Raw genomic sequence first — 27,037 nt, forward strand, 5'->3', positions numbered from 1 at the left:
AAGGGAGATACACACTTGTCAAGCCTGCCACAGAAGGAACAGGGCCTCAGGGCAACCCTTCTCATCTCTTTGGAATTTCCTGCTTACCCTGTCCCCCTCTGCTGCAAGCCAACAGAGGCCACTGATCTGTAGAGGGTGCCCATGTCTGGTCTGGAAGTGACAAGAGGTGAGGCGTTACAGCTGGGGGGCTTGCCTGAGTGGCTGTCTCGGTGCTCAGCATCGGGAACAGGGCCTGCTGTGTATACCTGATCTATCAGCTGTGGCTCTGACCTGGAAATGGGTGGTAGGTTTAAAAGGTGGGGGGCTGGAGCCAGGTGTGGTGGTACCTACCACTCAGGAGGCTGGTCCAGGAGTTCAAGGTTAGCCTGTACTACAGACTGAAAAAGGACAGAGAGAGAGGGAGGAAAGAATAGAGCTGAATCATGGAGGCAGGGGGTTACTTAGGAAGGGCACAGGTGTCAGGGCAGTGGACCCCTGACTGGGAGGTAGCCTTGGTGGGTTGTAGCGGGGCTGGGGCCATTCGGCCCTTACAGCAGACAGAAAACTGCTTCTGCCTCGGAGTGCCAATAAGGGAGAAAGGAAGGAAGACCATGAGGTCCTTTAGGCACGATCCATCTTTAGAGTCAGGTCTGGGGCTAGTCCTTCCCTGTCACTTCCGTCCTTTGGTTGGAGCCTCCGTCTTCCACTCTGTACAGTGGGAATTTTATCCCTTTCTTGCCTATTCTTGGGGGGAGAAGAGTTCAGGGACATGGCAGCCCATCACTGTCCTGTGAACAGAAGATGAGAGGGACCCCAGGCTCTGGGTAGCCTCTGAGGCAGAGGGACACCCCAGCAGAGGGCTTGATTAAGTTCAAGGCAAAGGCCTGGCTGGCTGCCAGGGTTCTTACTGTGGCCAACCCTTATCTTCTAACACATGACGTCATTTGTAGCCAATACATACCCTTCTGGTGCAGGAAGGCAGAGCCCCTGGGACCAGTACCGTGCCCGCCTTTGCTGGCTGTCCCGAGGTGGGGCAGGAGTCTGAGGACGTAAAAGATATTGTCTGTCCCCCTTATCTTAGCCAATAGGACTGACAGCACCAGATCTGGGATGAACAAGCCTGGGCTGCAACCCTGGGCCTGCACTTTGCTCTCTGTGTTTTCCCTTCGTGAACCTCAGCTCTATAAAATGTCCTGCGCTGTTGCCATGAAGATCCATCAGGAGGGAGCCTGTATTTGAGGAGCTGGTCCTCTCTGTTTATCACCCATCCTGGTTCTCCGCCTTTACCCTTTAGCATCCCCAGGCTCTGCGCTGACCCCTGAGCGCCCCAGCTCCTGGGTTTCAGGCTGCCTGCCCCTCTCTCTGGATATGTCTGTCTGTCTGTCTGGGTGGTGTGTGGAGCCAGTTGCATTGTGGGTACCTGTAGACACATTTCTCCTTGCGGCTCACTTACCCTAAGTCGCTCTTCCCCTGAGGGCCAAAACCTGTGGCTCACTTGCAACCTGGTGACGCTTGCTTTCCGGTGGAGGACCATTCCTGGGGTCCCCATTTCAAGAGAGTGGTAAAGCGCCTCCTCCTGCCACAGATGAAAATAAAGGTAGCTGAGGGAAAAGCGTGTGATTCCCCAGCTGCCCGAGCCTGCTTGGCTCTTCTGGGCTGTTCCGTAGCACCAGGCTCTGCTTGTTCACGCCTCCGTGGTCTTGCCTGGCGTAGCCCGTGGCTGAGCGAGAGGCTGAGCTAGCTGCCTCTAAGTCATGGTTCCAGACTCTCCCATGCCTTCTTTGCCCTTGCAATTCCTGACCCATTCCCCAACCCCGTTTCTCTGGGTTCCGTTGGAGCAGTGCCCGGGGCTGCTCCAGGCTAGGTGTCCTGTGTTAGGCACCTAGGAACTCCGTGGGGACTCCCTGGGGGGGCGCTCATCCCACAGTGACTAGATTGTTAACCAGTAATTTCTGGTTTCACAGCAGCCACGCCCGGTGTTCTGCACGGCGGCCTGGACCTTCCAGATTGTTTAGTGCCTTCCTTCTACCCGGGCTTAAACTGTGGCCCAGGAAGGTTAAGGAGCTTGCTGGTCATGCTGCCTGGGAGTGACAAGAGGGGCTGAGGCGGTGTGGCTCTTCTGACCCTTAAATCCTCAACTCTGCACTTTCTTCTGCTACAGACTTGGCTGAAGCCCAGAGGTGGGGGGATGTTGTCAACAAATCCTGACCCAGAGCTGCCTTCCTTCCTGTGCACGGGGCAGGACGGGAGCGTCGGGGTCTGGTGCTTCCCTAACCGTGCCCCAGCAGCGCAGAGCCCAGAGGCGTTGCCCCTGGGCAGTGACAAGCCAATATGATCTTGGTGGGCAGTGGTCTCTGGGCATCTCTGTAGCCTTGACCAACACACATGCACAGAGAGAGAGACAGACAGACAGAGACAGAGAATGCTTCCTGACATAACAGCTGCCTCCTGTGCACAGCTGTGCCAGGCCTGGAGACAACCTCACTGGCCGTAGGGCTTTCTCTTCCTCAGCCTCAGTTTGCTCCCTTGTGAGGCGGGAAGGTCAGAATAGAGTTGGCCACAAAGGATCATCACTGAGAAAGCGATAATGGCTTCCAGTCTTCACCCGGTGCCTGACACAGACCAAACCCTTGGAAGTGCCAGCTGTCATCCCATTACAGAGGCTGTGCAGTTTATAAGCCTCAAAGGGAGCCTAAGTCCTGACTCTTGACCTCTAGCTTTAGGCTTCTTGCCTTCTGGGGAGGTCGGGGTGAACTGTGTGCTGTTGGCATGAGCCTGGCTTGGTCAGTCTGTCTGCTCTCTATGGTGCTGGAGAGGCAGGTCCCAGAGAGGTGGGTCCTTGTAGATCTGTTCAGCATGAGACCTCCTCAGTGCCAACACAACAGGGCATTGCGATCTTGTGACCCAGTGATAGCTGGCTGGGCGTGACCTTCTAGGAACCTTGTCCCTGACTCTCCCAAACCTCTGCCCAAAGAGGCTAGGCTGAATTGAGCTTGACTGGGAGGCCAGAGCGCCAAGTCCCTCTCGGGTTCACTGTCCGCTCTGTGAACGATGGAGCCTCTGAGTTCCCTTCCTCTGTTGCTGGAGTGTTTGCACTGGAGCTGAGAGGGAAGTGGAGCTTTTTTTGCAGTCTTCTTCCTTGGGGCCCAAGTGCAGTGATCTCATCTGGAGCCTTGTCAGAGTCCTGGGGAGAAGGAGGAGAGACAGCAGATGGCTTTTCTGGCCTTTTGGGTGGGGTTGGCCTACTGTCCTTGTGGCCACTGCTGGCCACCCAGCTGGTCAGCTCTCCCAGAGCTGGGGTAGGTTGCCAGGGCCAGGGTGGGTGACAAGTGGCCTAGAGCCAGGGTGGCAGATGGGTAGGCAGGCTGGGCCTTGGCCCAAGGGAGGACCATGGTAGCCAAATGTTGTGGGAGGAGGTGGGCAAGCCGGAGCCCCTGGTCCAGTATATAGGCTGAGCTTTCCCTGTCCATTTCTGAAGTCTGTTTGCTCACTGGCCAGTTGGGCCCTTGAGAACTGGGAAGGAAGTATACATCTAGGTAAGATTTGGAATCTGCCATGGCCGTGGCCTGGTGTCACTGTGTTGGGGGTTGAAGCCTCCATGGACATTAGCTTCAGAGTCTGAAGGCGGTTTGCTGCACAGTGGGATGGTGGTCTTCCCCTCGGCCTGTCCGTTCTTAGCTATTCCTTGAACCCTTCTGTGTGTGCAAAGCCAGCAATGTCACATGTGGCTCTCTAGTGACAGAAATGAGCCTTCTACAGTCAAGCAGACAGATAAGTAAAGGAAATGTCACAAATAGGACTGTGACATGCAGTGTGAGGGAAAGAGAAGGCTGCCAAGGTTTCGCACAAGCAGTTCTGTAACTGTTAACTCCAGTCAAGATGTAGACTAAGGTCTATAAACTAGGTACATTAAAATTATATTTCTTCTTAGAAGTTATGTCTCTCTCTCTCTCTCTCTCTCTCTACCTACCCTGCCTACCTACTTGCTATCTATGCTAATGTGTGAGTGCAGACACGAATGTGGAGGCCAGACAGTTTGTAGAAGCTGATTCCCTCTTCCATCAAGTGGGTTCTCACGATTCAAGTCAAATTGTCAAGCTTAGCGGTAAGGGCCTTTACTCCCTGAACCATCTTGAAGGCCCCACATTAAAAAACAAAACAAAACAATCATTTCACTGCATATAAACTGAACCTAAGGGCTAGGGTTGTAAGCCCAGGGCCAGAGCCTGGAGTTAACATGTGGGAGACACTGGATTTAATCCTCAGCAACAAAAAAATAAAAATAAAAAGGGGATTTAGAAGAGTTCATCGTTCACCCAGATTTCCTCTGTACTCAGAGCCCTCCCTCTACTGTTGGTCTGTTCTCTGCCTATCACTGTGCCCATCCAGAATTTCAAACACACAGTAACCCACAGTACCTGCTATGGCTGGCTTCCTTTGTGAAGCCGGGGAAATGGCTGCTCCAGGCTTCAGAACCCCCTCCCTCTGCTGCTGTTGGTGTTCAGTTAGTTACATGCAGGGGCCACAGCGGCCACAGCTTAGCCCTTTGCCAATCAAGAGACACATAGGCTGGTTTTAATAATCATTGGAGGGGTTAAAATGGAGAGCATTTAAACAGTTTGAATCACATTTTAAGCATTTTTTTTAAATCAGTCTTTAGGGGCTGGGGTACATACAGAACAGGTGTTAAATTGTGCAAGAGTCTGAGTTCACTAGAGAAGCTAGGGAGGGAGGGAAGGAGGAAGGGAGGGAGGACGGACAAATAAGAAGGAAGAATTCCAGGGATCTGCCTGTCTCCATGCTTGGCTTTCATGGGCGCTGGGGATCTGAACTCAGGTCCTTGTGCTTGCACAGCAAATGCTTTGCCCGTTGAGTCATCTCCCCAGCACTGTTTCTACCTCTTTGTGCTCTGATAGGATTGCTCTGGGGCTGGGCTGATACCCAGGCTTTGCAGACTGAGGCACTCTCAAGAGATCATGGCACCATATTTTATGCACAGACCCCATTAAGCCTTGGCTGAGACTCAGTGTAATGCCTTTCAGTTTAAGCACCAAATGCAAGGAAGCCGGCTGGACTGAGACAGTTACTAAAGTGTTCACAACTGTGACACAGTTACGTAGGTTTGCTGTCTTACGAGTGCTGAGGGCTGCTTTGTGAATGGCTGTCATCTCAAGGGACTGATGAGCATAAACAGTATTTTGACGTTTTTGCAACAACCCCTTATAGGTGATTTCTTTGGTGTCCAAGTCCTGGGTGCTTCTGATAGATCCTCACGTTGTTCTCCACGGATGGAGTCCTCAAAGGGAGGCGACAAGTGAAAGTGAAGGTGTGACCCAGGAGGGGTCCTGAGGGAAGCATTCTCTCCAGGGTCCCATCTGGGTAGGCCCAGCACAGCCCACCTACCCCATGATGCACACAGCTCTCTCCGTAGAAGTGGTTCCTGGCTTGCCTTACCCAGTGCTTTCTGCAAGGACCCATGAGGTGATACAGCAGGAATGTCTGTATAAACGGTGGAGTCATGTGCCACGTTGTGAGCCTATTATTAGCAGCATTGTGAGTTCATGTTGGCTCTGCCAGCCCATCCTGAACCTAGAGATTCTTCCAGGCCAGGCTCCCAGGACTCCTGAGAACTGGCCATCTCTTTGAGGTTGCTTCCTGCCGGCAGCCCTCTTGGGTTACTGTGCGGACAGAGAGGCACTTGACATGTAGGAGATGTGTGAAAGCAGGCATTTCCCTGGGCAGCAGACCTTGCCATCCTCCTATGGTGGCCCTGGGCTCCATCTCCCCTTTCACACAAGCCCTAGATCTGGGATCAAAAGGGCAGAAGGGCTCCAGGCTATGGAGAGAGACCAGGCAGGCTGATAGCCTTACTCTTCTGTTCATTCTTGCGCATGGTGCCTGTTGCATCCCACATCCTAGTGATGTTGGGCACCAGGTGTGGGTCAGACCCAGCCTTACCCTGCCCTACCCTTCCTCAGGCACTTAGAGGAAGAAAGAAGAGGAAAAAGTAAAGGCAACCTTACATTGTTTCCATTGGGGACCATGCAGTTCAGAGTGTAGGTTCTGAATCAGATTAGGGGAGGGAGGGATGTTCTGAAAAGATGAGAGAGTTGGGAGTTAGCCTGGTGAAGGCCAATAGAGCATAGCAAATGGCCTGAGTAATGCTGGAAGAATGCACAGTTAGCATGCCCTGGCCTAGGGCCACTTGCCCTTGTGTAGAATCCAGCTTCACCCCTCCTTAGCTTGGGCAGCTCTGAGAAAGTTCTGAGCCTCAGATGCCTCCTCTGCAAAATGGGAACATTTTCAATGCCTCCCACAGGGCCGGGAAGAGAATTAGCAGTGAGAAGTGCATGGGTGCGTGAGCCTATGTTCCTGAGCCTCCTTGTCAAGGCCATGGCCAGCCTTTCAAGTCCTAGCATATCTGGATGCAGGTGCAAGATAGGGAGCAGGCTGGGGCATGGCAAGGGGTCAGGGGTCAGTCAGGGGCTTTGACCTGAAGCACAAGCCAGTGGAATGAACCAGCAAGCCACCTGCTTTTTTGTTTTTGTTTTTTTTTAAACCTCTCCCCACCTGACTTTCTCACATCAACAGGCATTGCCTTCAATCAGAGCCAAAGAAACTTCAAAAAGGGACGATCATGCAGGGCCTGTTGTCCCTAGACCCTGTCCTCCCTTCCTGTTTGCAGCCTGGGCTGAGAAGTTCAGGTCAGGCTTCAAGGGAAAGAGGGCTGCGTGAAATCAGAGCCCGGAGGGACCGCCTGATGCCTTTCCTCAGCTTCTTTAGGTTTGGTCCAGTCTAGGGGCCTCAGTCCAGTTCATTTCAGGGTGGCCCTTGGATTGGATGAGAATTGGGGTTCCCCAGACTCCAAGATGGGCACTGCAGTGCAGCGTTTTACACCTGAGGTAGAGGATCCGATTTGGAGGGCCCACGTGTTGGGAAGGGTGGACTCCAGAACCTTGTTTCATAAGTTTGACCCCCTCTCTCCCGACGTCCTATAGAAGAGGTCATGAGGTGGCACCTCTGGGGGGCCTCTGGACTGTCTGTGAAGAGGCCAGGAGGCCTCTCTCCAGCTGGACCTGCCACTCCAGAGCTCCCCAAGGCAAAACTCTGACTTCCGGGGCTTAGGTGCCCGGATGAACCCTGGGTTGGGTGTGAACACGGAGCATAAGCAGTCAAGCGGGGCCCTGTGCTCCTGGGGCCTTTCGCCAGGCCCGAAACTCTTTCCCTGCCCCAGCCTCAGGCCCAGACACTCGGAGTCTCTGCCTAAGCAGAACATACAGCATTCAGCCCGTGTGCGCCACAAGCCAGCCTTTGTCAACTCAAGCCTCACATGGGGCCGTGCCAGGAGGGGCTGGTGGGTATTCTGCCTGCAGCTGGGGCAAGCCCCCAGAGGTCTCGGCCCCCCAAACTCCCTCCTATACAGAGCTGGCATGTCCACAACAGCCTGCACTGTGGTGAAGGCAGTTCCCCTGAGAGACAGCTGCTGGGGAGACAAGTCATTCGCTCACTTCTTCACGAGACGCCTGTGTCAGGCCCAGGTCCAGGGCCTTGTGCTGTGAGACGGGACGCTTGTCTTTTGTGGGGAAGAAAATGGGAAGGAATCACTCAGGGGACCCACCCCCACGGTTTCTGACTTGGGAGAACTGGAATACGGGGGCCTGTAGCAAGTGCTCACTTTTTGGGGAGCGCAGAGCACTGGCATAGAACCACACAGTGAGCGTGTTAGACAGACACTACCAGTAAGCCTTATCATCCTGGGGACCACTGCGATTCAGAACCCGGGAAAGAAATTGTGATTGACACTCTCTGTAGTTTTCAAAAACTTTCTGCCTGACCATGTGCTACTTTCACAAAAGCCAGTTACTCAGAGCTAAATGTGGAGGGATGTCGCCTTCTGTGATGTAAAGATCCTACATCTGGTAATGTGTCTCCAGGCAGCTTGAGCTTGAGTGTGCCTGTGTTTTCCCTGGACTCCTTCTGACCTAGGGGTCACTTAGGCCCCACCTACTGCCAGTCGCCGTGTTCCGTCAGAATAACAAGGAGAATATGCAATCTGCTTATGGATGGCAAAGCTGAATTTGAATATGGGTCCTTGCAGCCCGGGCTGTATGGATGTAGCTGTCTGCCTTCACTTCCTTTGCCCCTTCCTTCCTGCTCCCTTCTCTGCCAGCTGAACTGGCATGCGGGCTCCTCACTTCCTCATTTCTCTCACTGGTGAGCTCACCGTCTCACTTCCTCCCAGTCCAGTTCTGGTCGGCCCATTTGGCCTGGTGTGGCCTGGTGTGGGCTGGTGACTCTGTACTTTGGGGTAGCCAGGGTGTCCGCTGAGATGACTGCCCCTCTGCAGCCAGCAGGCAGGGCCACCCACTTTGGGGTTGCTGATGAACACACCCTTAGGACACAGTCTGGCATGTCGAGGATTGACACACGGATTCGTTGTTGGTGGAGGGAGTCAGCCTGTGGGGGCTTAGAACCTCCAATTTGTCACTTCTGTCTTCCTTTCCTGGGTTCTGAGAAATAGTTCCAGAAGCCAGGCAAATGGATGTGAGGACCCCTGGGGTGTGGCATGTCCTGGATAACATGGCTTCTTACCTGCCCATCACTCCAGGAGCCCATGCCTGCTGACACCCCCCTACACACACACAGACACACACACACACACACACACACACACAGAGCCACTGCAACCTGGCCACAGTGTGGACGCACTGCAGTCTGGACTCCACAGCCTGTGCTGGTCCCGCTGGCAGCCAGGTGTGAGGAAAGGCCTCCATGTTTCCTTTTCCAGACTGTGCAGACCCCTGGGGTGAGCAAAGGCTGTGGGGAGCAGAGGCGATCCCCCCCATCTTCCCTTTATTCCCATTTTCTTTAGGGGACTCCAGCCTTCCAGATCTAGTGCCCTCTCCAGAGCAGCCTTTCTGTTCCCGGTTGCCTCCCTGCTTACTCAGTGTCAACCTCGAGTACTTCTTCTTCTGAGCGTGCCTTTGCCACGGCCTCATCTCTGATGGCTCAGTTTCCCTCCTCTGTGTGCAATCTTGTTTAAGCTACCAGTAGGTATTATTCATGTTTGTGACTCAGTTTCCATATTTGTTATGAGACGTAATCATGTGTTTCCTTTGCGAGGCACCGCATGCCCCTTGTGTAGTGTCTGGTAGTCACTTCCCATCTTTCATGGCGAGAAGCCCCTCCTTTCTTCCTTCATTAGCTAGGCATGCTTTTGATCATCCAGTTAATACTGGTTGGGGCTCTGCAGGTGCTGGGTGTGAGAGGCGGGAGGTAGGGTGACCTTCAGTTCCACAGTCACTTGGAAACCAGCTGTTAGAGTTTCAGATGGGCTGAGGGAAGTGAGGGGCTTCCACTTGAGCCAGGCCTGGCAGGCTCTGCATGGCTGATCCCTCAACTTCCCCAGCCTTGTTCTGTTCTTTCTCACAGAGCTGAGGCTGGCTTTGAAATCATGATCTTTCTCACTTCATATACCTCAGGCCTGACTCTTGCGCTGTCTTTTAAGCAAAAAGCAAGCAAACGAACATCTATCTATCTATCTATCTATCTATCTATCTATCTATAAGATAGAGTCTCAATATGTAGTGTTGGCTGGCCTGCAACTTTCTCTGTGGACCAGGCTGGCCTGGAACTCACTGAGATCCTGCCTCTCTGCCTATTTTCAACTGCTGGAATGAAAGGTAGGCACCATTATTAAACAAATAGAAATTTGATTAAATGTATCTATCTATCTAACTATCTGTTTATTTATTTATTGAGAGACAGGGTTTCACTGTGTAGTCTCTGCTGTCCTGGAAACCAGCTCTGTAGACCAGGCTGGCCTCCAACTCAGAGGTCCACCTGCTTCTGCCTCCCAAGTGCTAGGATTAAAGGTGTGTGCCACAGCTCCCACCTCCATCCCCCAACCCTGGCAACACAAATAATTTAAAAATTACATTTATTTGTACATGTGCCACAGAACACGTGAGGAGGTTAGAGGGCAGCTTACAGCAGTTGGTTCCCTCCTGTCCTGTCCTCTACCATGTGAGACCCAGGAAGCAAACTCAGGCCACTAGGCTTGTGGCCAGCACCATTATCCAACTGACCTCTCCCCTTATGTGTCTCTGACCTCATCCCCCACCCCCTCACCCTGAGACAAGGCCTCGCTAGGTAGCCCTGACTATCCTGGAACTTACTGTGTAGACCAGGCTGGCCTCGAATTCACAGAGATCCTCTGCCTCCCAGGTGCTGGGGGTATCTTGATGCATTGAGTGCTTTCCTACCTCTGAGCTTTGCACACCATTTCCTCTTCCTGGAATGCTTCTGGATATGCTTCTTGCCTTGACTTAAATGCCCCTTCTTTAGAGATGGCCTCCTTGATTGTGCCCCCTAACACAGCACCTCCCCCATACTTCTGCCATACTTCTCACGTTGCTGTAGTGTTTTTTTTCTTTTTGCCTCCACTACACTTACTAGCATCTGAGTTTGTTTGTTTGTTTGTTTGTTTTGCTTAACCGTATTTTTGGAATAAGGCTCGGGAAGGAGGTGTGGACAAGGCTGTTCACTAACATCCTTCCCTGGTTTTGTGTGTGGTGCAGTGTTGGTTACGTAGCCGGCATTCACAAATGCTTGTTGAGCGCATCCCCGGTGTGTGCTTCCCGTCGTTTCTGTAACATTACACTTTCCATCACTGTGGCTGTGGCCACCACGGTGGCAGGATACCTGAGGCAACCAAAGAGGAGGAAAGTTGTATTTTGTATTCTACCTCATGCTCATACCTCAGTTAAAGGTCATTTTGTGCCTGCTGTGACACGGAGCATCATGGCAGGGAGAGCATGGCACTCGAGGCTGCTCACCTCATGGGGTCCAGGAAGCAAGGAGGAAGGGAACAGGGTTCGACTATCCCTTCAAAGGCAACCTCCAACGCTGCGGTACCCTCACCTCCTAGATGGCCCACCGCTTCCCAGTAGAGCCACAGGAAGACTCAGCCGATAGAAGTGAGAAGATAGAAGTGAGAGTGGCACATCTGTAGATTTCCTTCCAAGTCTGACACTCAGGTCCTGGCGCTTGCATGTCTGCTGAGGCCTTTAGGACAGACTCCTCTCCTTGGCCGTTAGCCACTTGTTCATGCTTATGGAGGCTGCCTTCGTTCCTTGGCTGGCGGCCTTTCTCCACTTGCAGAGCCTGTCTTGTCTCCCCTCTACTTCCTCCACGCATTGTCACTCCCACTAGCCTCCCTCTCAGGGCCCATGCAGCTAGCCTGGATAATGCTCCTGTCTAGAGACCCTTATCTCTGTCTCATCGGCAAAGCCCCCTTTGCCATGGAAGGCACGTATTTACAGTCGTGGGAGTTCCGCGGTGGCCATCTTTGGGTGTTGGCGTTCAGCCTGTAGCCCCGGGGTCCCCGGCTCTGCCTGCCAGGTGTGGCCAGCATTGAGGCGCCCCGGCCACCGCCGTGGGCTCTGGGGATCTGACCCATTTCTTTTTCCTGTAGGACGAGATCGAGGAGCTGCGGGCTGAGATGCTGGAGATGCGGGACGTTTACATGGAGGAAGACATGTACCAGCTGCAGGAGCTGCGGCAGCAGCTGGACCAAGCCAGCAAGACCTGCCGCATCCTGCAGTACCGACTGCGTAAGGCCGAGCGCCGCAGCCTCCGCGCCGCCCAGACGGGCCAGGTGGACGGCGAGCTCATCCGCGGTCTGGAGCAGGACGTCAAGGTCAGTCTGGGTCTCCGCCGACCTCTGTAGGTTGCCCTGTGGGATCTAGGATGGCCCTGTGGCTTACTTCTTGCCCTGAGCAAGTTATCCTGCTACTTGGCCTAACCCTGCTGCTCCTCCTCAGGAGCAAGCAGGGATGGCCCCATGCAAATAGGTGGGGATACAGGAGAGAAGTCTCCACTGTTGCTCTTATGTAAGTTGGGGTGGAGGATCAAAAACGTGGGGACCCGGAGCCAGCTGTCTGCTCTCAGAACTCAGCCCGAGTGAGCAGCACTGGTACAGAACTGGGGGGAGTCTAGGAGTTCTGCAGGAGGCCCAAGAGAGAAGAAGCCACGAGCCAGGCATGTTCTAGGACTCCCAAGGGCCCCCCGGGGCAGACAGGTGCTGGGCCTTGTTGCTGGAGGACACTGCGAATCCAGCCCCGCAGGCCACTCCTAAAAGGATTTTGGAAAGCTGCGGCTCCATCAAGCCTGTGTACCTGTGTGGAGCCAGTTTTCTTGACTGCACAAGACCCTGTTACTTAAAAAAAAAATAAAACCCAAACAACAACATAAAACTACGATAAAACAACCCTCCAGGTGCCCTCATTGGAAGGCGACAGAGCCGGGCGGTTGGGAAGGAGAGCGGAGAAGTTCAGGCTAATCCGCTGTTGGGCTCCGGCCTTTGAGGATTTTTGGGAAGGACCCTAGTGGTGCAGAGACTAGAGGGTTAGGGGAACAGGCTGCTGGGCGGGGCCAGAGCAGCTGGGTTGGGGGTGGGGCTCAGCCCTCCAGGAGGAGAGAAAGGGCCCCTTCTGTTGGGATTTGAACTAGCCAATCAGCACACCCGCGCCTCCCCTGCCCATCCCCGCAGCTGCGGCGCTGAGTTCATGCTCTGGCTCAGCCTGAGCTGGCCACAGCTTTGCCGTTACCCTTCGCTCCAGTGTGCTGGAAATGTTAGAGGCAATTATGGAGGTCCGCAGAAAGCTGACTTCTCCGGCTTCCCCTAGGCAGGCTGAGGGAACCAGGTGGGGCGAGGTTGGGAGAGGTGTGCCTAGGGCCGCTCAGCATGCTCCTTGGCCCCGTGCCCCGTAGGGCTCCTGAGCTCCGGCGGCTTTGTTGGGCGCGCGTGTGTTATTAGTGAGATTGCCTCAACGTCACCCGCCACCCGATAGCAACCCTCCCGGGCTCTTTGACTTTTTGCCGGTCCACACAAGGGCTCCGACCCTCAGCAGGTCACGAGCGTGGCTGTGTGGTGTGGGGAAGGCTGCTTCTCGCGTCTGATCCTGTTTCCGCTCTGGGACACGGAGTTTAGTTCCGTAGAGCGACTCTGATGAATGTAAAATGAAGTTGCTAAAGAGAGTGCTGTATAGTGTAGCGCTGGGACCCCACTGTTTTTCCTGTAGAAGGTCCCAGAACGTGGGTACAGTGATATGTACCCTATCCTTAGATAGAATGCGCTGGCCTGGGTCCTGTGTCCTGGGTGGCCTGCATCTCTTCTCCTCAGGGCCTCAGTTTCCCTCTGTGTCAAATGGTTGGAGACTCCCATCATGTGAATTTTTTTTTTTTTTTTTGAGAGGATTTAGTTCAGGATCCTGCCTGGCCCTGAGTGCTGCTGACAGGTCCCATCTCTCTCTGGAATGTACCGTAATGTGAGGCTCAGAGCCCAGAGGCTGATGTGCTGAGGCACTGGGGGCCTGTCCACTGCTGATGGCCTTTGGCAGGGACCAAGGCCAGCACTGTAAACAGTGACCTCATGGCTCAGCTGTTTGCACATCAGGCATTTGACCTGTGTCCGGATGCTTGCAGCTGCTTCTCTTCTCTTGGTCTCTCTGCCTCCTTCTTTGGGTGTAACTGCAAGGCTCAATGAGAGAGGCATACGGGGGGCCTTTCAGGCATCTTTGGGTATAGCCATATTGGTACTTGCTCTTGATAGACCATTGTTCATAGTTGTAGCTACAGCCTCAGCTTTAGAGTTGACCCATGCTTGGTACCTTCCTAGTCATGTGACCTTAGGCCACTGCCCTTTCCTTTCTGGGATTCAGAGTGGTAATAAAATACGTCCTGCGGGCGAAGAAAGTCTGATTCCATAAGTGACCTGTGAGAGCCAAGGGCTCTGGGACCAGTGGAAATCTGGGAGGGGAAGGCAAGGCCAGGCCCTGGTCCCTGCTATCCAGTTTGGTGACCGTGGTGCCCTTTGCTCCCTGACATTCGTGGAAGCTGCAAGGCATAGCAGGAATCCGAACTGGTGGGCTCTTCTGTCTGGAATTCTGCAGCTTCTTGGGGGAAGGATGCTTTCTTAACATGTGGCCCTGGGCTGGGGAGAACATTGGGACAGGGGATCCACAGAGTATGGAGAGGATCCAGGAACAGCTATGGTGGAGACAGGGCTTGTCCCACCCTGATGGAAGCATGTTTGGGAGAGGACACTTTGCTCTAGGAGCCCTCTCTAGCAGGTGGGGTAGGGACAGTGGAGGGGCTTGCCCTCTGCCCCACTAGGGCAGGTTCAACTGGCCACTCCTTCCTTCTTCTCCTTTTTCATGTGCTGGGTCCTGATTTGTTTGTTTATCCATTTATTAGGCATTTAGTGTATGTTAGACCCTGAGCTACTTCTGGGACACAGATGTGAATGAATCCAGATAGACATGGCCTTGCTCTCTGTGGTCCACCACTTCCATCCCAGTGATAAGGCAAGATAAGTGAATGAATGAATGAATGAATGAGTGAATGGGTGGAATATTGGTGAGTACAGGTCTCCCTGAGGGACATAATAGCCTGGGCCGAGGTGGATAAAACCAATGCAAACAGGCAAAGCAATAAGCACGGTAATATATTAAAAAGGCTTTTGCGGCTGTGGCTGGACATGTAGCTCAGCTGGCAGAGTGCCTCCCCAGCAGGCACAGAGCCCTGGGGTTGGTCTTCAGCACTGCATAGACTCAGCAAGGTTGCATGTGCCCAGCGCTTGGGAAGCAGAGACAGGAAGATGAGAAGTTCAAGGCCATCCCTGGCTAGTAACAAACTGAAGGCTAGCCTGGGGAGACAAAAATCTCTTGTGTGGCTGGAGAGTGCTTGCTTAGCGCACACAAAAGTCCATGGTTCGTTCCCAGCACAGTCATTTAAAAAAAAAAAAATTGTGTAGATGGTTCCTTAACCACTGACTGTGAACTGCTTTGTGTGGTTCTTAAATATTTTACACAACCAAAATAGGTCAAGAAACTATGAAATAAATACAACTTCTGTAATACACTGAATAGAGCGAACTATTTAAAAATAATAGTAAATAAGAAGCCCTGTAATTTTTGAGCACCTTCTGGATGCCAGCCACTACCCACAGCAGCCCTCAAAGCAGCGTACCCACCCAGTTACCACCAACCAAACTCAGACTCCAAACGTTAGGGTTCTGGCACCAGTGCTTGAATCTAGTTTTCTTTCTTGCAATTTTTTTTTTTTTAATTGAAGGATTGCCTACCGCACTTTATGGGTAAGGAAAGCTTTGTGGCCCAGAGTGTCTACAGGGTAGGCTGTGGGCCTCCATCTGGCGTCCTCAGAGGTCTTCAGGCTGGAGGGGCCAATGAGCTGAGGAGGGAGGAGAGCCATGCCCAGTTTCCGCTCAACTGTTGTTTTTCCTGGCCTTCCCTGCACACTGCCAAAGGGGTCTGTGCTGAGTTGGGCTTGGGCCCAGGCAGTGGGCAGAGCTAGGGAGGGAGGGCCTCCTCCCTTCCAGGGGGAGGAGGCACGTGGTCGTTTCCGACACTGGCAGGCCTGGGTGCTGGGCTATCTGTGCCACACAGGTCTTGCTGGCAGGGCCTTCAGACTCCTGGGGGCCTCTGGCTATGCTGGCTTTTCCACCCCCAGTGAGTCCCAGCCCAGCATGCTCACTGTGTGTGACCCTGAGCTCCAGTAAAGTGAGGGTAGAACTCGGGTGGAACTCCTGAGCCTAGTGGGTGTTGGCAGAACCCAGCCTAACTAGGGATAGCATCTATTTGCATTCTGCCAGCTCAGGAGGGCGTCCTTCATCCCACCTCATCTCCTGCCTTCCCACATCCAGTTGCAGGGGCAGGACAGAAGGGATCCTCGGGAGTTTGGGGTGCTTTTCCTGCTGGGCCTGGACCTGGGATTAGAGCCTGCTGCTCTGTTAGCTGCATCCAAGGGACGATTGGACACATGCCTAGCCTCCGTCATTCCAGCATGGTCAGCATGGTCTATATCCCAGAACAGGCCCCAGGGCTACTGTGACCTCTGACAAGTCACGCCGGTCTCCGGACATCGGTTCCTGGGAGCAGCAGCCGCTAGTCACCGAACACTCAACGTGGCAGGCGCTGAGTGAAGGCTTTGTGAGCAATAGCTGACGTGATCCTGCTGTTGGCTCTGAGATTGTCCTGCTACTGCTGTGCCCATTTCATACAAGTTGAGAACACTGAAGCTCAGGGCCAGGAAATGACTTGCTGAGGATTGACCGCATGCTGCCCATTTTGTCCTGAGCTTCCAAACCAGCTCTCGTCCCTCTCAGGCTCTTGTGAAGACAGGGCTGGGAGTACAGCTTTGTGGTAGCACTATTGCCAGAGAGAAGCAAGGCTGGGTTCTGTCTCCAGCACCACACACGCACACACACACACACACACACACACACACACACAGCCCTGGCTGAATATAAAGGCACCTTTAAGGACAGGACAAGATCATTGCAGCTTTGGGGGGCAGCACATTGGGAGCTTGGGTACTTGGGTTTGGCTTTGGATCTGCTGATCCCTAGATTCATGGCTCTTGGTGAGTCTTAGGACCTCTTGTGCCTCTGTTTCCCTGTCTACTGAGTAAAGGTGAAGAGGTGACTCTGTGACTGAAGTGGGATGGTCACCCGGGACTGTGTCCTTCTCCAGCCTGAACATGTCCTCTCTCCTTCCCCCTCCTACCTCCCCCGGCTCAGGTCTCTAAGGACATTTCCATGCGGCTTCACAAGGAGCTGGAGGTGGTGGAGAAGAAGCGGATGAGGCTGGAGGAGGAGAATGAGGGGCTTCGGCAGAGGCTCATTGAGACGGAGCTGGCCAAGCAGGTGCTGCAGACGGAGCTGGATCGTCCCAGAGAGGTGAGGGCTGTAGCCCAAGTGGGGCAGGTGGGATGCACGTCCCTGCCCGGCTGCTTGTGGACTGGGACGGGTACCCTTACGCCTCCCTGGAGGTGTGGTTCATCCATTCATCCTTCCAGCATGTATTCCTGAGCACTTCTTCTGTACTCTGCACTGGACATTCAGAGTGGAGTGGTGAGTGAGAGATGCTGCTTACTCTCTCTGGGGTTAATGGAGGAGGGTTTGTTCAGCAATGCCTAGGGTCGGCCTGACCCTCTGTGCCTCAGTTTCTTCATCTTTAATGTTGGGCAGTTGTTTTCTGGTCACTGACAGGGCCACTGGCTAGCTTGTGTGGAGATGCTTTAGGGACTAGTATGTTGTGGCCACTTGGTCTGAGAAAGATGCCAGGCCCAGCTCTCCCACTTTTGTCTCTGAATGTGACTTCTAGACCCCATGTCTCCAGTCTTGGTTGATGTCAGACCCTCCTCCTGCTGTACCCTTCTTCAGCTATGTGTTAGGCTTGTATGAGGACAGTTTATCTGAGAAATCTTTGCAAAGGCCCAACAAAGCGGTGATCATTTCATGGCTGAGCAAACAGCTTCCTTCTTTGAGGCAGGTTCTCAAGGTCATGCAGGCTTCAGGGGACTTTGCCAAATGCCACTGGGTGATGCTTAAAGCCTGGATACCTCCTGATTCCAGGGGCAGAGGGGATTAGTACTGCAAACACAGGGTGGCCTCTGACTCCAGAGGCACAGCTGGCCCTCAGCTGGTTGGCTGCTCATGAGGCATCCCCGGCTGTACATTCTTCTGGGCTCCCGCCTGCTTCCCAAGAGGGCCAGCATGCCAGCCATCCAGGACTGAGACATCATAGTCCCCAGGGCAGAGCAGTCCTTTGGCCGTCCTTCCCACTGGGCATGCTGGTGCCATATGCCCCACAGGTTGGAGAGGGGAGAATCTGCCCCGAGGGCAGCTGTGGAGTTGGGTGGGAGGTTTCCTGCCCGCTGTGGGCTGCCTACAGCACTGGGTGGCACCCATACACAGTCTTGTGGCTGTCATGTCTGACGGTGAAAAGGAGGGGTTTTACAAAGTACCTGTAGGGCACAGCGCCTTCTTCTTGCACACATAGGGAAACTGGGGTTGTCAGCTGCAACTTGCCGAGTTTGCCCCCAGCTTTTCCTTAGCAGAGATGTGGCTGAAGCCACTGCCCCCATCCAGGTCTCAGCTTCTTCCTCTGGGATGTCAGGATGCGAAGAGTACCAGATTATAAGGTACTATGAGGCTGTTTGGATCACTAAGAAGTTTGTGTAACCAGAGGGGCCAGGAATGGAGCCTGTGTGGTAGAACCCGTGCTTGGCACATGGGAGGGCCAAAAAGAAAACAAACAATAAAAAAGAAAGCCTTTTGAATGACTCTGTAATACTGTGAAGAAGTTAGAAGGACTAACTAGTGACCATTTCTCACTAAGGACAGAGTTGCTGTATCACCCAGCAATTCCGGTTCTCTCAGTACGTCCCAAAGAACTGAGGGCAGGGACATGGAGTTGTTGGCACCTCTGTGTTCATAGCAGCATTGTCCACAATAGCCGAGAGACAGAAGCGACCCAAATGCTATGTGATGGGCGGGTGGATATACAAAGCCAGGTATGTGTGTGTACCTGGAAGGCAGAAGCACTGCCACACGCTTGGCATGGGTAGGCCTTGAAAACATCGTGTCGGGTGAATAAGCCGCGTAGGTGAGGGTCGGTATTGTGATGTTCCGTTTGTCTGAGCTACCTAGAGTAGTGAGATTCCTAAGACAGGGAGTAGCAGTGCTAGGGGCAGGGGGAAATGGGCTTGCTGTTCAGTGGGGGCAGGGTTTCACTTTGGGGCGCTGAAAGGGCAGGGAGACAGAGTGTGCCTGTGGTCATACACAATGAGTAGATCTATGCTCAGGGCACGGTGTTGCCATCTGCACCGACACCTGGGAGGCTCAAGCAAGAGGCTCGGGAGTTTAGCACATTTGTAGCTACAGTCTGAGTCTGAGGCCACCTGGTGTATATGAGACCCTGTTTCCAAAAAAAAGGGCCTGGGTTCAATACCTAGCACCAGAAAAACAAAAATAAAGGTCCAAAAGTGGTAACTTTTATGTTAAATATATTTTACCATTGTAAAATAGAATGTTTAAAGTGGTACATTTATATTATATAACCTTTACCACGTGTTACAAAGTAGAAAAAAAAATGTGTCCTGATATGAGAAGGTCTCCAAGGTATGTTGTAAACCAGGGAAGGAAATTAGGAAGGTAGGCCTGGTGACCAGGCCCATTATCCCAGCTACCTGGAAGGTTGAAGGGGGAGGGGGGATGTTCTAGGCCTGCCTGAGCTGCACAGTAAGCTGAGGCCAGCCCAGGCAACTTAGTAGGACCTTGTCTTGAAATAAAAAGGCAGTAAAGTACTGGGAACATTGCCCAGTAGTGGAGCTCTTGCCTAACATGCACTAGACCCAGGATTTGATCCCCGCTGCAGCCCAAAAGAAAGTTACAGAACTGCACGTATTGAAAAACCCTACCAGCTGTTTTGAGATCTCCTACATGCCAGGGTAGGGTGGACTCTCAAGCCATAAAGCCACACCGTCAGCCCAAGCTAGGCTTTGTGTGCTTTCTAGTCTCTCTCTCTCTTTCTGTGTGTGTGTGCCTGCTTGTCTGTCTATGTACCATGTGTGTCCAGGTGCCCACAGAGGCCAGAAGATGGCATTGGAATCCCAGAAGCTTGAGCTATCGGTGGTGGTGAGCTGCTCAGCGTGGGTGCTGGGAAATCGAGCGAGTCTTCTGCAAGAGCAGCTAGTGTTCCCAACTGCTGAGCCATCTCTCCAGGGCCCCCAGGAATTGAATAATGAGAGTGTACAGTCCCGGTAGTTGGGAGGCAGATCCAACTGGGCTCTGTGATTCCAGGCCGGCCTGGGCTACAATGTAAGACTGTCTCAAAAACAAAAGAATAAAATAAAATTAAACAGGACTGGGAACGTTGCTCAGCTGGTAGAGCGCTTGCCTGGAGTTCCAGGCAAAATGGGAAAACACAGTTCCAACTAAAATGGGCGTGGTTCCATACAGCTGTAACCCCAGCACCCAGGAGATGGAGACATGAGAATTAGAAGCTGAGGCTCATCCTTGGCTACATGGTGAATGCGAGGAGAAGCTGGGATACATGAGACAGTGCCTCAAAGAAACTACTAAAACTAGACATGATGAGAATGTCTATAGTCCCATTACAGGGGGGAAGATAACTTAAGTCTAGGTGTCAAAGAGCTAGCCTGGGTAACATAATGAGACCCTTCTTTAAAAACAAAACAAAAACATGAATGTACTTAGGCATTACTTGTGAAATTAAATCTTTTACTACAATTAAAACTTTATCGTGTGTGTGTGGCATGTGTGTGTCTGTGTCTGTGTAACTGTCTCGGTGTCTGTCAGTGGGAGGGAGCATCCCACTGTCCCTCCCACAGTGGAGGTCAGAGGACAACGTGAAGAAGTTGCTTCTCTTCTTCCACACCGTGGATCCCAGATATCAAACTCAGGTCATCAGGGTTGGTGGCACCTGCCTTTACCCACTGAGTTGCCTTACCATCCCTACTCATGGAACCTTAAATGTAAATTTTAGGTTTTTAATGTAAAGACCCCAGAATGGACCCTGACACAGAGCAGGCACTGAAGAAACCAGTTCTCTTTCCTGGGAAACAGATGCCTGAAGCCTGATGTGAGCTCCTGATGTGTGGTGCTGGCCCCAGATCCTGTTTATTTGCTGTTTGCCCTCTTCTCTTCCCTCTCCTTCCTGTCATGGTTACTATGGAGACAAGGGTCCCTCAGCAATTCTTCTGCCAGAGCTACAGTCCCATCCTTAGGACCCGCCTTTGCCATCCTGACAGGTTGCTGAGGCGATGTTGTCACTCGACTGGGAATGGGAGCCCCTGCCCTGAGCTGATGCAGTTGCTATGGAGACAGCTCTTGTCGAGACAGAAGGGAGGTGGCATGCCCTCATGGCTCTCTGTGGTGGCACTGCAGCCCAGCTGGGCTGCCGCTTCAGAACGTAACAGCAGCTGCCACTTCATCCAGAATCACCCCCCTTGTCTCCAGGCAGAAAGCCAGTGTGAGTGGGATCTGTCCTAACGTAGCTGCTGTGTCTGAGTGCTTCCCCCGTGCCAGGCACGGCTCCCAGCCTTGCCCATGTGTCTTCACGCTGTTTAACCCTCAGTCGCCCCTGCTTTGTACATACTACTCCTTCTTGGATATTTTCTTATTACAGTTTAGTTCACTGAGCACAGAACACACCGCTTCACAGTTCAGTTTCATAGGCTGATGCTGTGCTGCCCGAAGCAGGATCGAATTCCAGAAAACTCCCATTGCTCTTGTAAGGAACCCCACACCTGTTAGCAGTCATGCCCCACCCCCTCTTCCTCTAGCCCCCGGCAATTGCTGGCCTGTTTTCTGCCTCTATTGATTTATCCATTCAGGAGATTGCATTCAAGTGAAATCAAGCAATGTGTGGTCTTTGGTGACGGGCACAAGGCTCTTGGGGTTTAGGCATCCATGTTGAAGGACCTCATTTCTTATCGTGGCTGGGTAACAATCCATTGTGTGGGTAAAGTGCCTTATATGTGATAGATGTTTGTGTGGCTTCTGCTTTTCTGCTGTCACAAATAATGCTGTGATAGACATTCATGTTCGAGGCTTTGTGATTCTGTATATGTTTCTCTTGGATATGCACACAGGAGCAGAATTGCTGTCTATGGATGAGACTGGGGGAAGATAAATAGGGGATTCAAACCCAGGGCCCTGGGTCTCCCACACTTGGACTGACTCCTCACGGAGATGCCGCTGCCCTCCCTCCCTCATCAAGGGGCCTTCCCAGAACGCACACCAGTGACTTCTCATCTGGATTTCCTCCTTGGTGGTGGTGGGAAGAGCACCTCCGACCACTTGGGGCTGAGCCTGGTTCTACCGCTGTGCAGTGGCTCTGGGCCTGCTGTGTGAGCTGCAGGACAAACCCGGAAGCGGAGCCCCGTAGGCCTGGGTGTGAATCTTGGCTGTGCTGTTTCCTTGAGAGTGACTGCAGCCTTGGGCAGGTGGCACAACAGCTCGAGTGCTCACTTGGTCTGTTTACGACAAGGGGAAATCAGTCCCTACAGCGTGGGGGTGTTTGTGAGAATTACATGAGCCGGGCTGGAAGGTGCTCAGCACGGAATAAGCGCTGGCTAAATACAGTGTGTACTATTGTCGTTACCATGTCAACCAGCCACTAGCTGTGGGCCCCGAGAAGCCTTTGCTGCCTCACACAGGGGCTGTCCCCACATAGCTGGCAGGCACATGGAAGGAGCAGCTACACTGAAAACTGTCGAGTCTAAACTTGTTTTTTCTGGCTTCGGGGTGGCTCAGGGGCTAAGAGAGCCTGCTGAGTAAGCATGACGATCTGAGTTCAAATCTCCACAACCCACATAAAAAGTTGGGCATGCTCCCAAACGGGCCTATAACTCCAGCACTGAGGAGGAGGAGGAGGAAACAGGAGGACGGCTCAGGTTTGCTGGTCTCCAGGATCAGTGGGAAACCTTTTTCTCAAAGGCGGAGTGTGATAGAACAGGACACTCGACAATCTGGCTTTTATGTATGTACAAGGATGTGTGCATACGCCACACCCACCTATCATGATACATGCATACACGATACGATATAATTTAAAAGTTTTTTTTTTTTCTCCTCCACTCAAGTGGTGGTCTCTCCAGTCTTGAAGGCCTGCGTTTTGGCCTTCACTTCACTCTAGAGATGCACCTCAAGCTGGGTCCCCTTTATGGTCAGTCCGCAGTCTCGTTCCATGAGACTCATAGGGACACCCCGCCATGTTTGGTGAGTCAGCAGCAAGGAAGCACAGAAGGTGTTGGAGACCGAGACCCCCCGAGGCAGGTGTTTAGGCAGCTCTCTCCTGGCGTTAGGATTCTGTGGTTTCTGGGGAAGGCAGAGTCAGGCTCCGGCTGGGAAGGGCTGGCCTGGGCTGCTCAGAGGTGCCACCCAGACCGCTCCTAGTGGCTTTGTGAGGACTAGGTAGTGTGCCTCTGGACTGGGTCTTCCTGGACCTTGTGCTCTGCCCTCCAGAGTCCCAGAGGCAGAACAAAGGGGCTCTGACAGACCTTGGCTCCCTTGAGGGGAAAGGCAGCGTCACCCCCTGCCTGGCCAGCTGCCATTCAACAGAGGGGAGGGTGGTCCTTGTGCTTTCAGAACCTGCCTTGGTTTCCCTCCCAAGCTCAGGTCATTGTAGGAGCTCAGATGGCTTCCATGGGTTGGGAGAAGGTCCAGTCCAAGATAGAATGACTGGAGCCACCTTAGTGTCGGCCCCCACCCCAGGCATGGCTTTGTGCTCTCTGCCTGCCTCCATTCTGTGAGGTTGCAGCCGCTCAGCCCGCCTGCTAGAAAGGTGTGCCATGGCTTCCCAGAAAACTACATCAGAAATGAAAAACACTAGGCACTTCCCTGCCCACAACAGACCCACAGAAGTTAAAGAATGCCCTAAGCCCCAAGGAGAAACCTTTCAAGGTTCTTGCCATCCTTTCAGGTACTTGGGATTCACCTGCTTGGGAGGTGAATAGACACTTCCGATAGGATTTTCTGCATATATGTGCACATTATTTTTCATGTATATGTGTACATGCTTCTTTAAACTTAAGTATGCAATGTAAACTTAATGAGGCAAGAACCCCTTTCCAGAAGCACACAAATGCATACCTGGCATAACTCTGAGGAAGGTTCCAGCAAGCTCCGGCTACGCTGCCAACCCCCAGGGAAGGAAGCTGGGGACTCTCTGCTTTCCTCTGTTCGTTTTTTTTTTTTTTTTTTTTTTTTTTTTGTGCTCTTTGAATTTTCACCACGTGACTGTGGCATCTATTCAGAATGACAGAGCTAGTATAAAAATATACAAAATAATGAAAGCCTTACCCAGACACTCCCTTCTCATCTGCCTAACCTGGGATTATCAGTTTGCTTTGTGTTTTTCTAGGTCTTTCTCTGCGTCTAACAACGTGCCTTTCTATGTCTTTAAAAAATAAATAAGGTGGGCTTAGGTTGCATATGTGGTTTCTGTAAGGTCCAGGATCCTGTTGCATGGATATAGACAGCCTTTTAATATGCCAAATGCTTCTGGGTTTTCTTCGCTCTGAAGTGCTTATTATAAAAATCACAGAATCAAATAAGCACAGGAAGGAAAGAAAGTCCCAAACAGCACTATCTATTTCAGTCTTAAACACAGGGCCAAAGGTCTGGAAAGAGCTCCAGAGGCACCAGTGGGGAGGGGAGGAGGATGGTGACAGCATGAAAGGGGCCTTGGCTTTGTCTACTTTTTGTTTGTTTTGGGACAGGGTTTCTCTGTGTCTCCCTGGCTGTCCTCGAACTGGCTCGGTAGATCAGGCTGGCCTCGAACTCACAAAGATCCACCTGCCTCTGCCTCCTTAGTGCTGGCATTAAAGGCATGTGCCACCACCATTGTCCAGCAACAAATTGTACTTTGTAACAAGGCTGCATTTTTATATGCTATGTGAGTGTTCTTGTTTTGTTTTGCGATAGGGCTTGCTATGTTGTCCAGGCTCACCTGGAACCCACTGTATACCAGGTGGCCTGAACTTGCCCTTCAGACAGGCTGGCCTTGAACTTGCATCATCTTTCTGGCTTCTGTTCCCGAGTGCTGGAATTACAGATGTGTGCCACTATGCTCAGCTATTCAGTTTTGGGTTTTCAGTAACATTCTATTGAGATGTAATTCACATTCTATTAAGTCTACCTTCCCCTTTTTATTTGCAATGCTGGGAACTGAGTGTATGCCAGCCATATGCTCTACTATCGAGCTACCTTCCTAGCCCAAGTTTGCCCTTTTAAACCCACACAGTAAGTTGGTTGCACAGTTGTGTATCCACCCACACTTTCTAATTCCAGGGCCTTTTTGTTATGCTCTTGAAAAAATAATAAACCAAACTCACACCTATTAGCAGTCACTCTGTATTCCCTCCTCCCCCAGCTCTGGGACACCATTAATATTTTCCATCTTTGAGAATTTGCCTGGCCTGAACATTTTGTGGAAATGGAACCTGATGCTATGTGCCTGTAGCGTGACAAAACTTTTCCTGATTAGGTTTTAAGATAGACTCAGAGTGGGCTGATAAGATGTAAAAACACCAGACTCATCTGTACAGTGGTGGTGCACGCCTTTAATACAGCGAGGTCTACAGAGTGAGTTCCAGGACAGCCAAAGCTGTCTTGGAAAAAAAAAAAACAAAACAACACAAACCACCAGACTCAGGAAGGAACCCTGTGCCTCCCTAGCAGCCCTCATCGGTGAGCTCCAGGCAAATGAGCAACCCTGTCTCAGAGAAGATAAAAATGATGGAGGGCTTCTGAACACCCCTGAGGTTGTCCTCTGGTCTCCACATGCAGCAGAATGTATGCACACACGTGCATTTGTGCATGAGCCCGCACATACATGTGCATGCGTGTGCGTGCACACACACGTAGACACACTACGAGATAGGACTAAGTTGCTTCCCTGGGAAGCTGCTTTAAACTTCGATGGCCGAGACATAGCCCAGGCCCGTTATTCCAGAACCTTTGAAGTGGTGCCTGGTGAGGTGTTTTCTTAACCTCCCCAGGAAGTTCTCCTGCGACTCAGTTAAGAGCTACGTCAAGAGTTGCTCTCTTCTGGCCTCATATCTGCCCTAGAATTCTGGTCAAGCCCCCATCTCAGTTTCAGTAAAACTGGGCTTTCAGGGCTGGAGAGATGGCCCAGCAGTTAAGAGCCCTAGCTGCTCTTCCAGAGGGATACAGGTTCAGTTCCCAGCACCACACAGCAGCTCACAGCCATCTGTAACCTCAGTTCCAGGAGATCCAGTGCCCTCCTCTGGCTTCCACGGGTGCTGTACAGATGTGATGCACAGAGATGCATGCAGGCAAAACACCCATAAATGTAAAACAAGCCTTGTTTGTTTAAAATTGTGTCAGTGGCTTGCCTACAGTGATGGGGAACAGGAGGTGAGGGTTGGGGGTGAGCATTTATCTAAAGTCGCTGGGGAGCATTTTCAGAAATTCAAGTGGGCAGCTCAACTCCTAAAGTTGAGAACAACCTAAATGTGGCTGCAAAAGCTCCTGGCATGAATCATCCCTCTCTTGGGAGGAAGTGTTCAGTGGAATCATGCATCTAATTGAATGACTCTTTTAAACAACAAGAAACTTAAGCGCGGATCATTGTAGCATTTCCTCTGGTTCCCCACAGTGGGGCTTGTGCCGTTTTGCGCTCCTGCCAGCAATAAATGAACCTCCTTGTTTAGCCGGAGCCTCAGCAATAGGATGTATTGTTAGATGGCTCGGGTTTCACCACTCTGATCAGTGAGAAGCAGCCACCCGGCATAGCTTTTCCTTTGGGGCTCTCCATCCTGAGTGGGGCCACGCGTTTCCCCAGGGTTAAGATCTGTTTGTCTTCCTTCTGTAAACCTTCTCTCTTCTCTGTACCAAGGCTAGAACCTAGAGTCTTGTGCAGACTGGGCAAGCTCTCTACCACTTACCTGTGTCCCCTAGTCATTCTTTTGCCTTTACTACCAGACAAGCTCTTTATCTGTTGCACAGGCTGTAACACTGTTAGGGAGCAAGGCAGAGGCAGAAATGGAATCACCTCACCTAGATGGCCTCAGCTGGAGCTAGGGCTTTTTTGGGGTGGAGTCAAGGGGGCCTGGGCTAGTGTTTGGGGGTGTGTCCATCCTTAGCCAGTGAGTGCCACCGAGAATGGTCCTCAGCCTGGAGGTGTTCCCCGGGGAAATGGGATCTCAGGTCTGAGGCAGCATCCTTTTGGCATCTTGTTTGTCTCCTTCCCTGCTGTATTCTCTACACCCTGAGGTGTGCTCAGGAAATCTCTGATGAGTGGATGAGAGGCAAGCATCAGCCATGAAAACGTACATACAAATGACATCTGGGGTGAGCAGGTTGTATTTATATGTTTAGGAACATACACACATATGTTGCAACACCTAAAGAAAGAGGCCATGAATTTGAATAAGAACAGGAGGAAGGGGTATGTGAGAAGGGTTGGAGGGAAGAAAGTGAAGGGAGAAAATGATGTTATTATAATTAGGGGTGGGGGGCCCAAAACAACAAAAAGATGAACAAGAGCAAGAGCACAAATTCTAATTTCCAGCCAACAGGATCACAATGTCCAGAGTGGGTGCAGTGTGGAGCAGCCCTGGGCGGGGGTATTTAGCTGTTTCCTTCAGTCCTTCTGGTCCGTATCCCCCATGCAATGCACTCCGCTGTCCCTGGCTCAGG

General features: G+C 52.1%; 1 protein-coding gene across 3 annotated transcripts in view; it reads left to right on the forward strand.

Annotated features, from left to right (window-relative positions):
* The window catches only part of Mtcl2 (microtubule crosslinking factor 2), a 65,410-nt gene that overhangs the window by 6,260 nt on the left and 32,113 nt on the right, over positions 1-27,037 (forward strand). For 2 of the 3 annotated variants that reach the window (XM_021664159.2, XM_021664170.2), the window contains exons 2-3: positions 11,456-11,680; positions 16,583-16,741. In XM_021664159.2, the coding sequence (XP_021519834.1) occupies positions 11,456-11,680; positions 16,583-16,741 (384 nt within the window). Of the gene's footprint in view, positions 1-11,455; positions 11,681-15,968; positions 16,426-16,582; positions 16,742-27,037 lie in introns of those variants that run through there. The other variant, XM_060382938.1, reaches the window with a different exon arrangement.

Source organism: Meriones unguiculatus, chromosome 4, assembly GCF_030254825.1.
Source record: "Meriones unguiculatus strain TT.TT164.6M chromosome 4, Bangor_MerUng_6.1, whole genome shotgun sequence".
In the NCBI taxonomy this organism is placed as follows: domain Eukaryota; kingdom Metazoa; phylum Chordata; class Mammalia; order Rodentia; family Muridae; genus Meriones; species Meriones unguiculatus.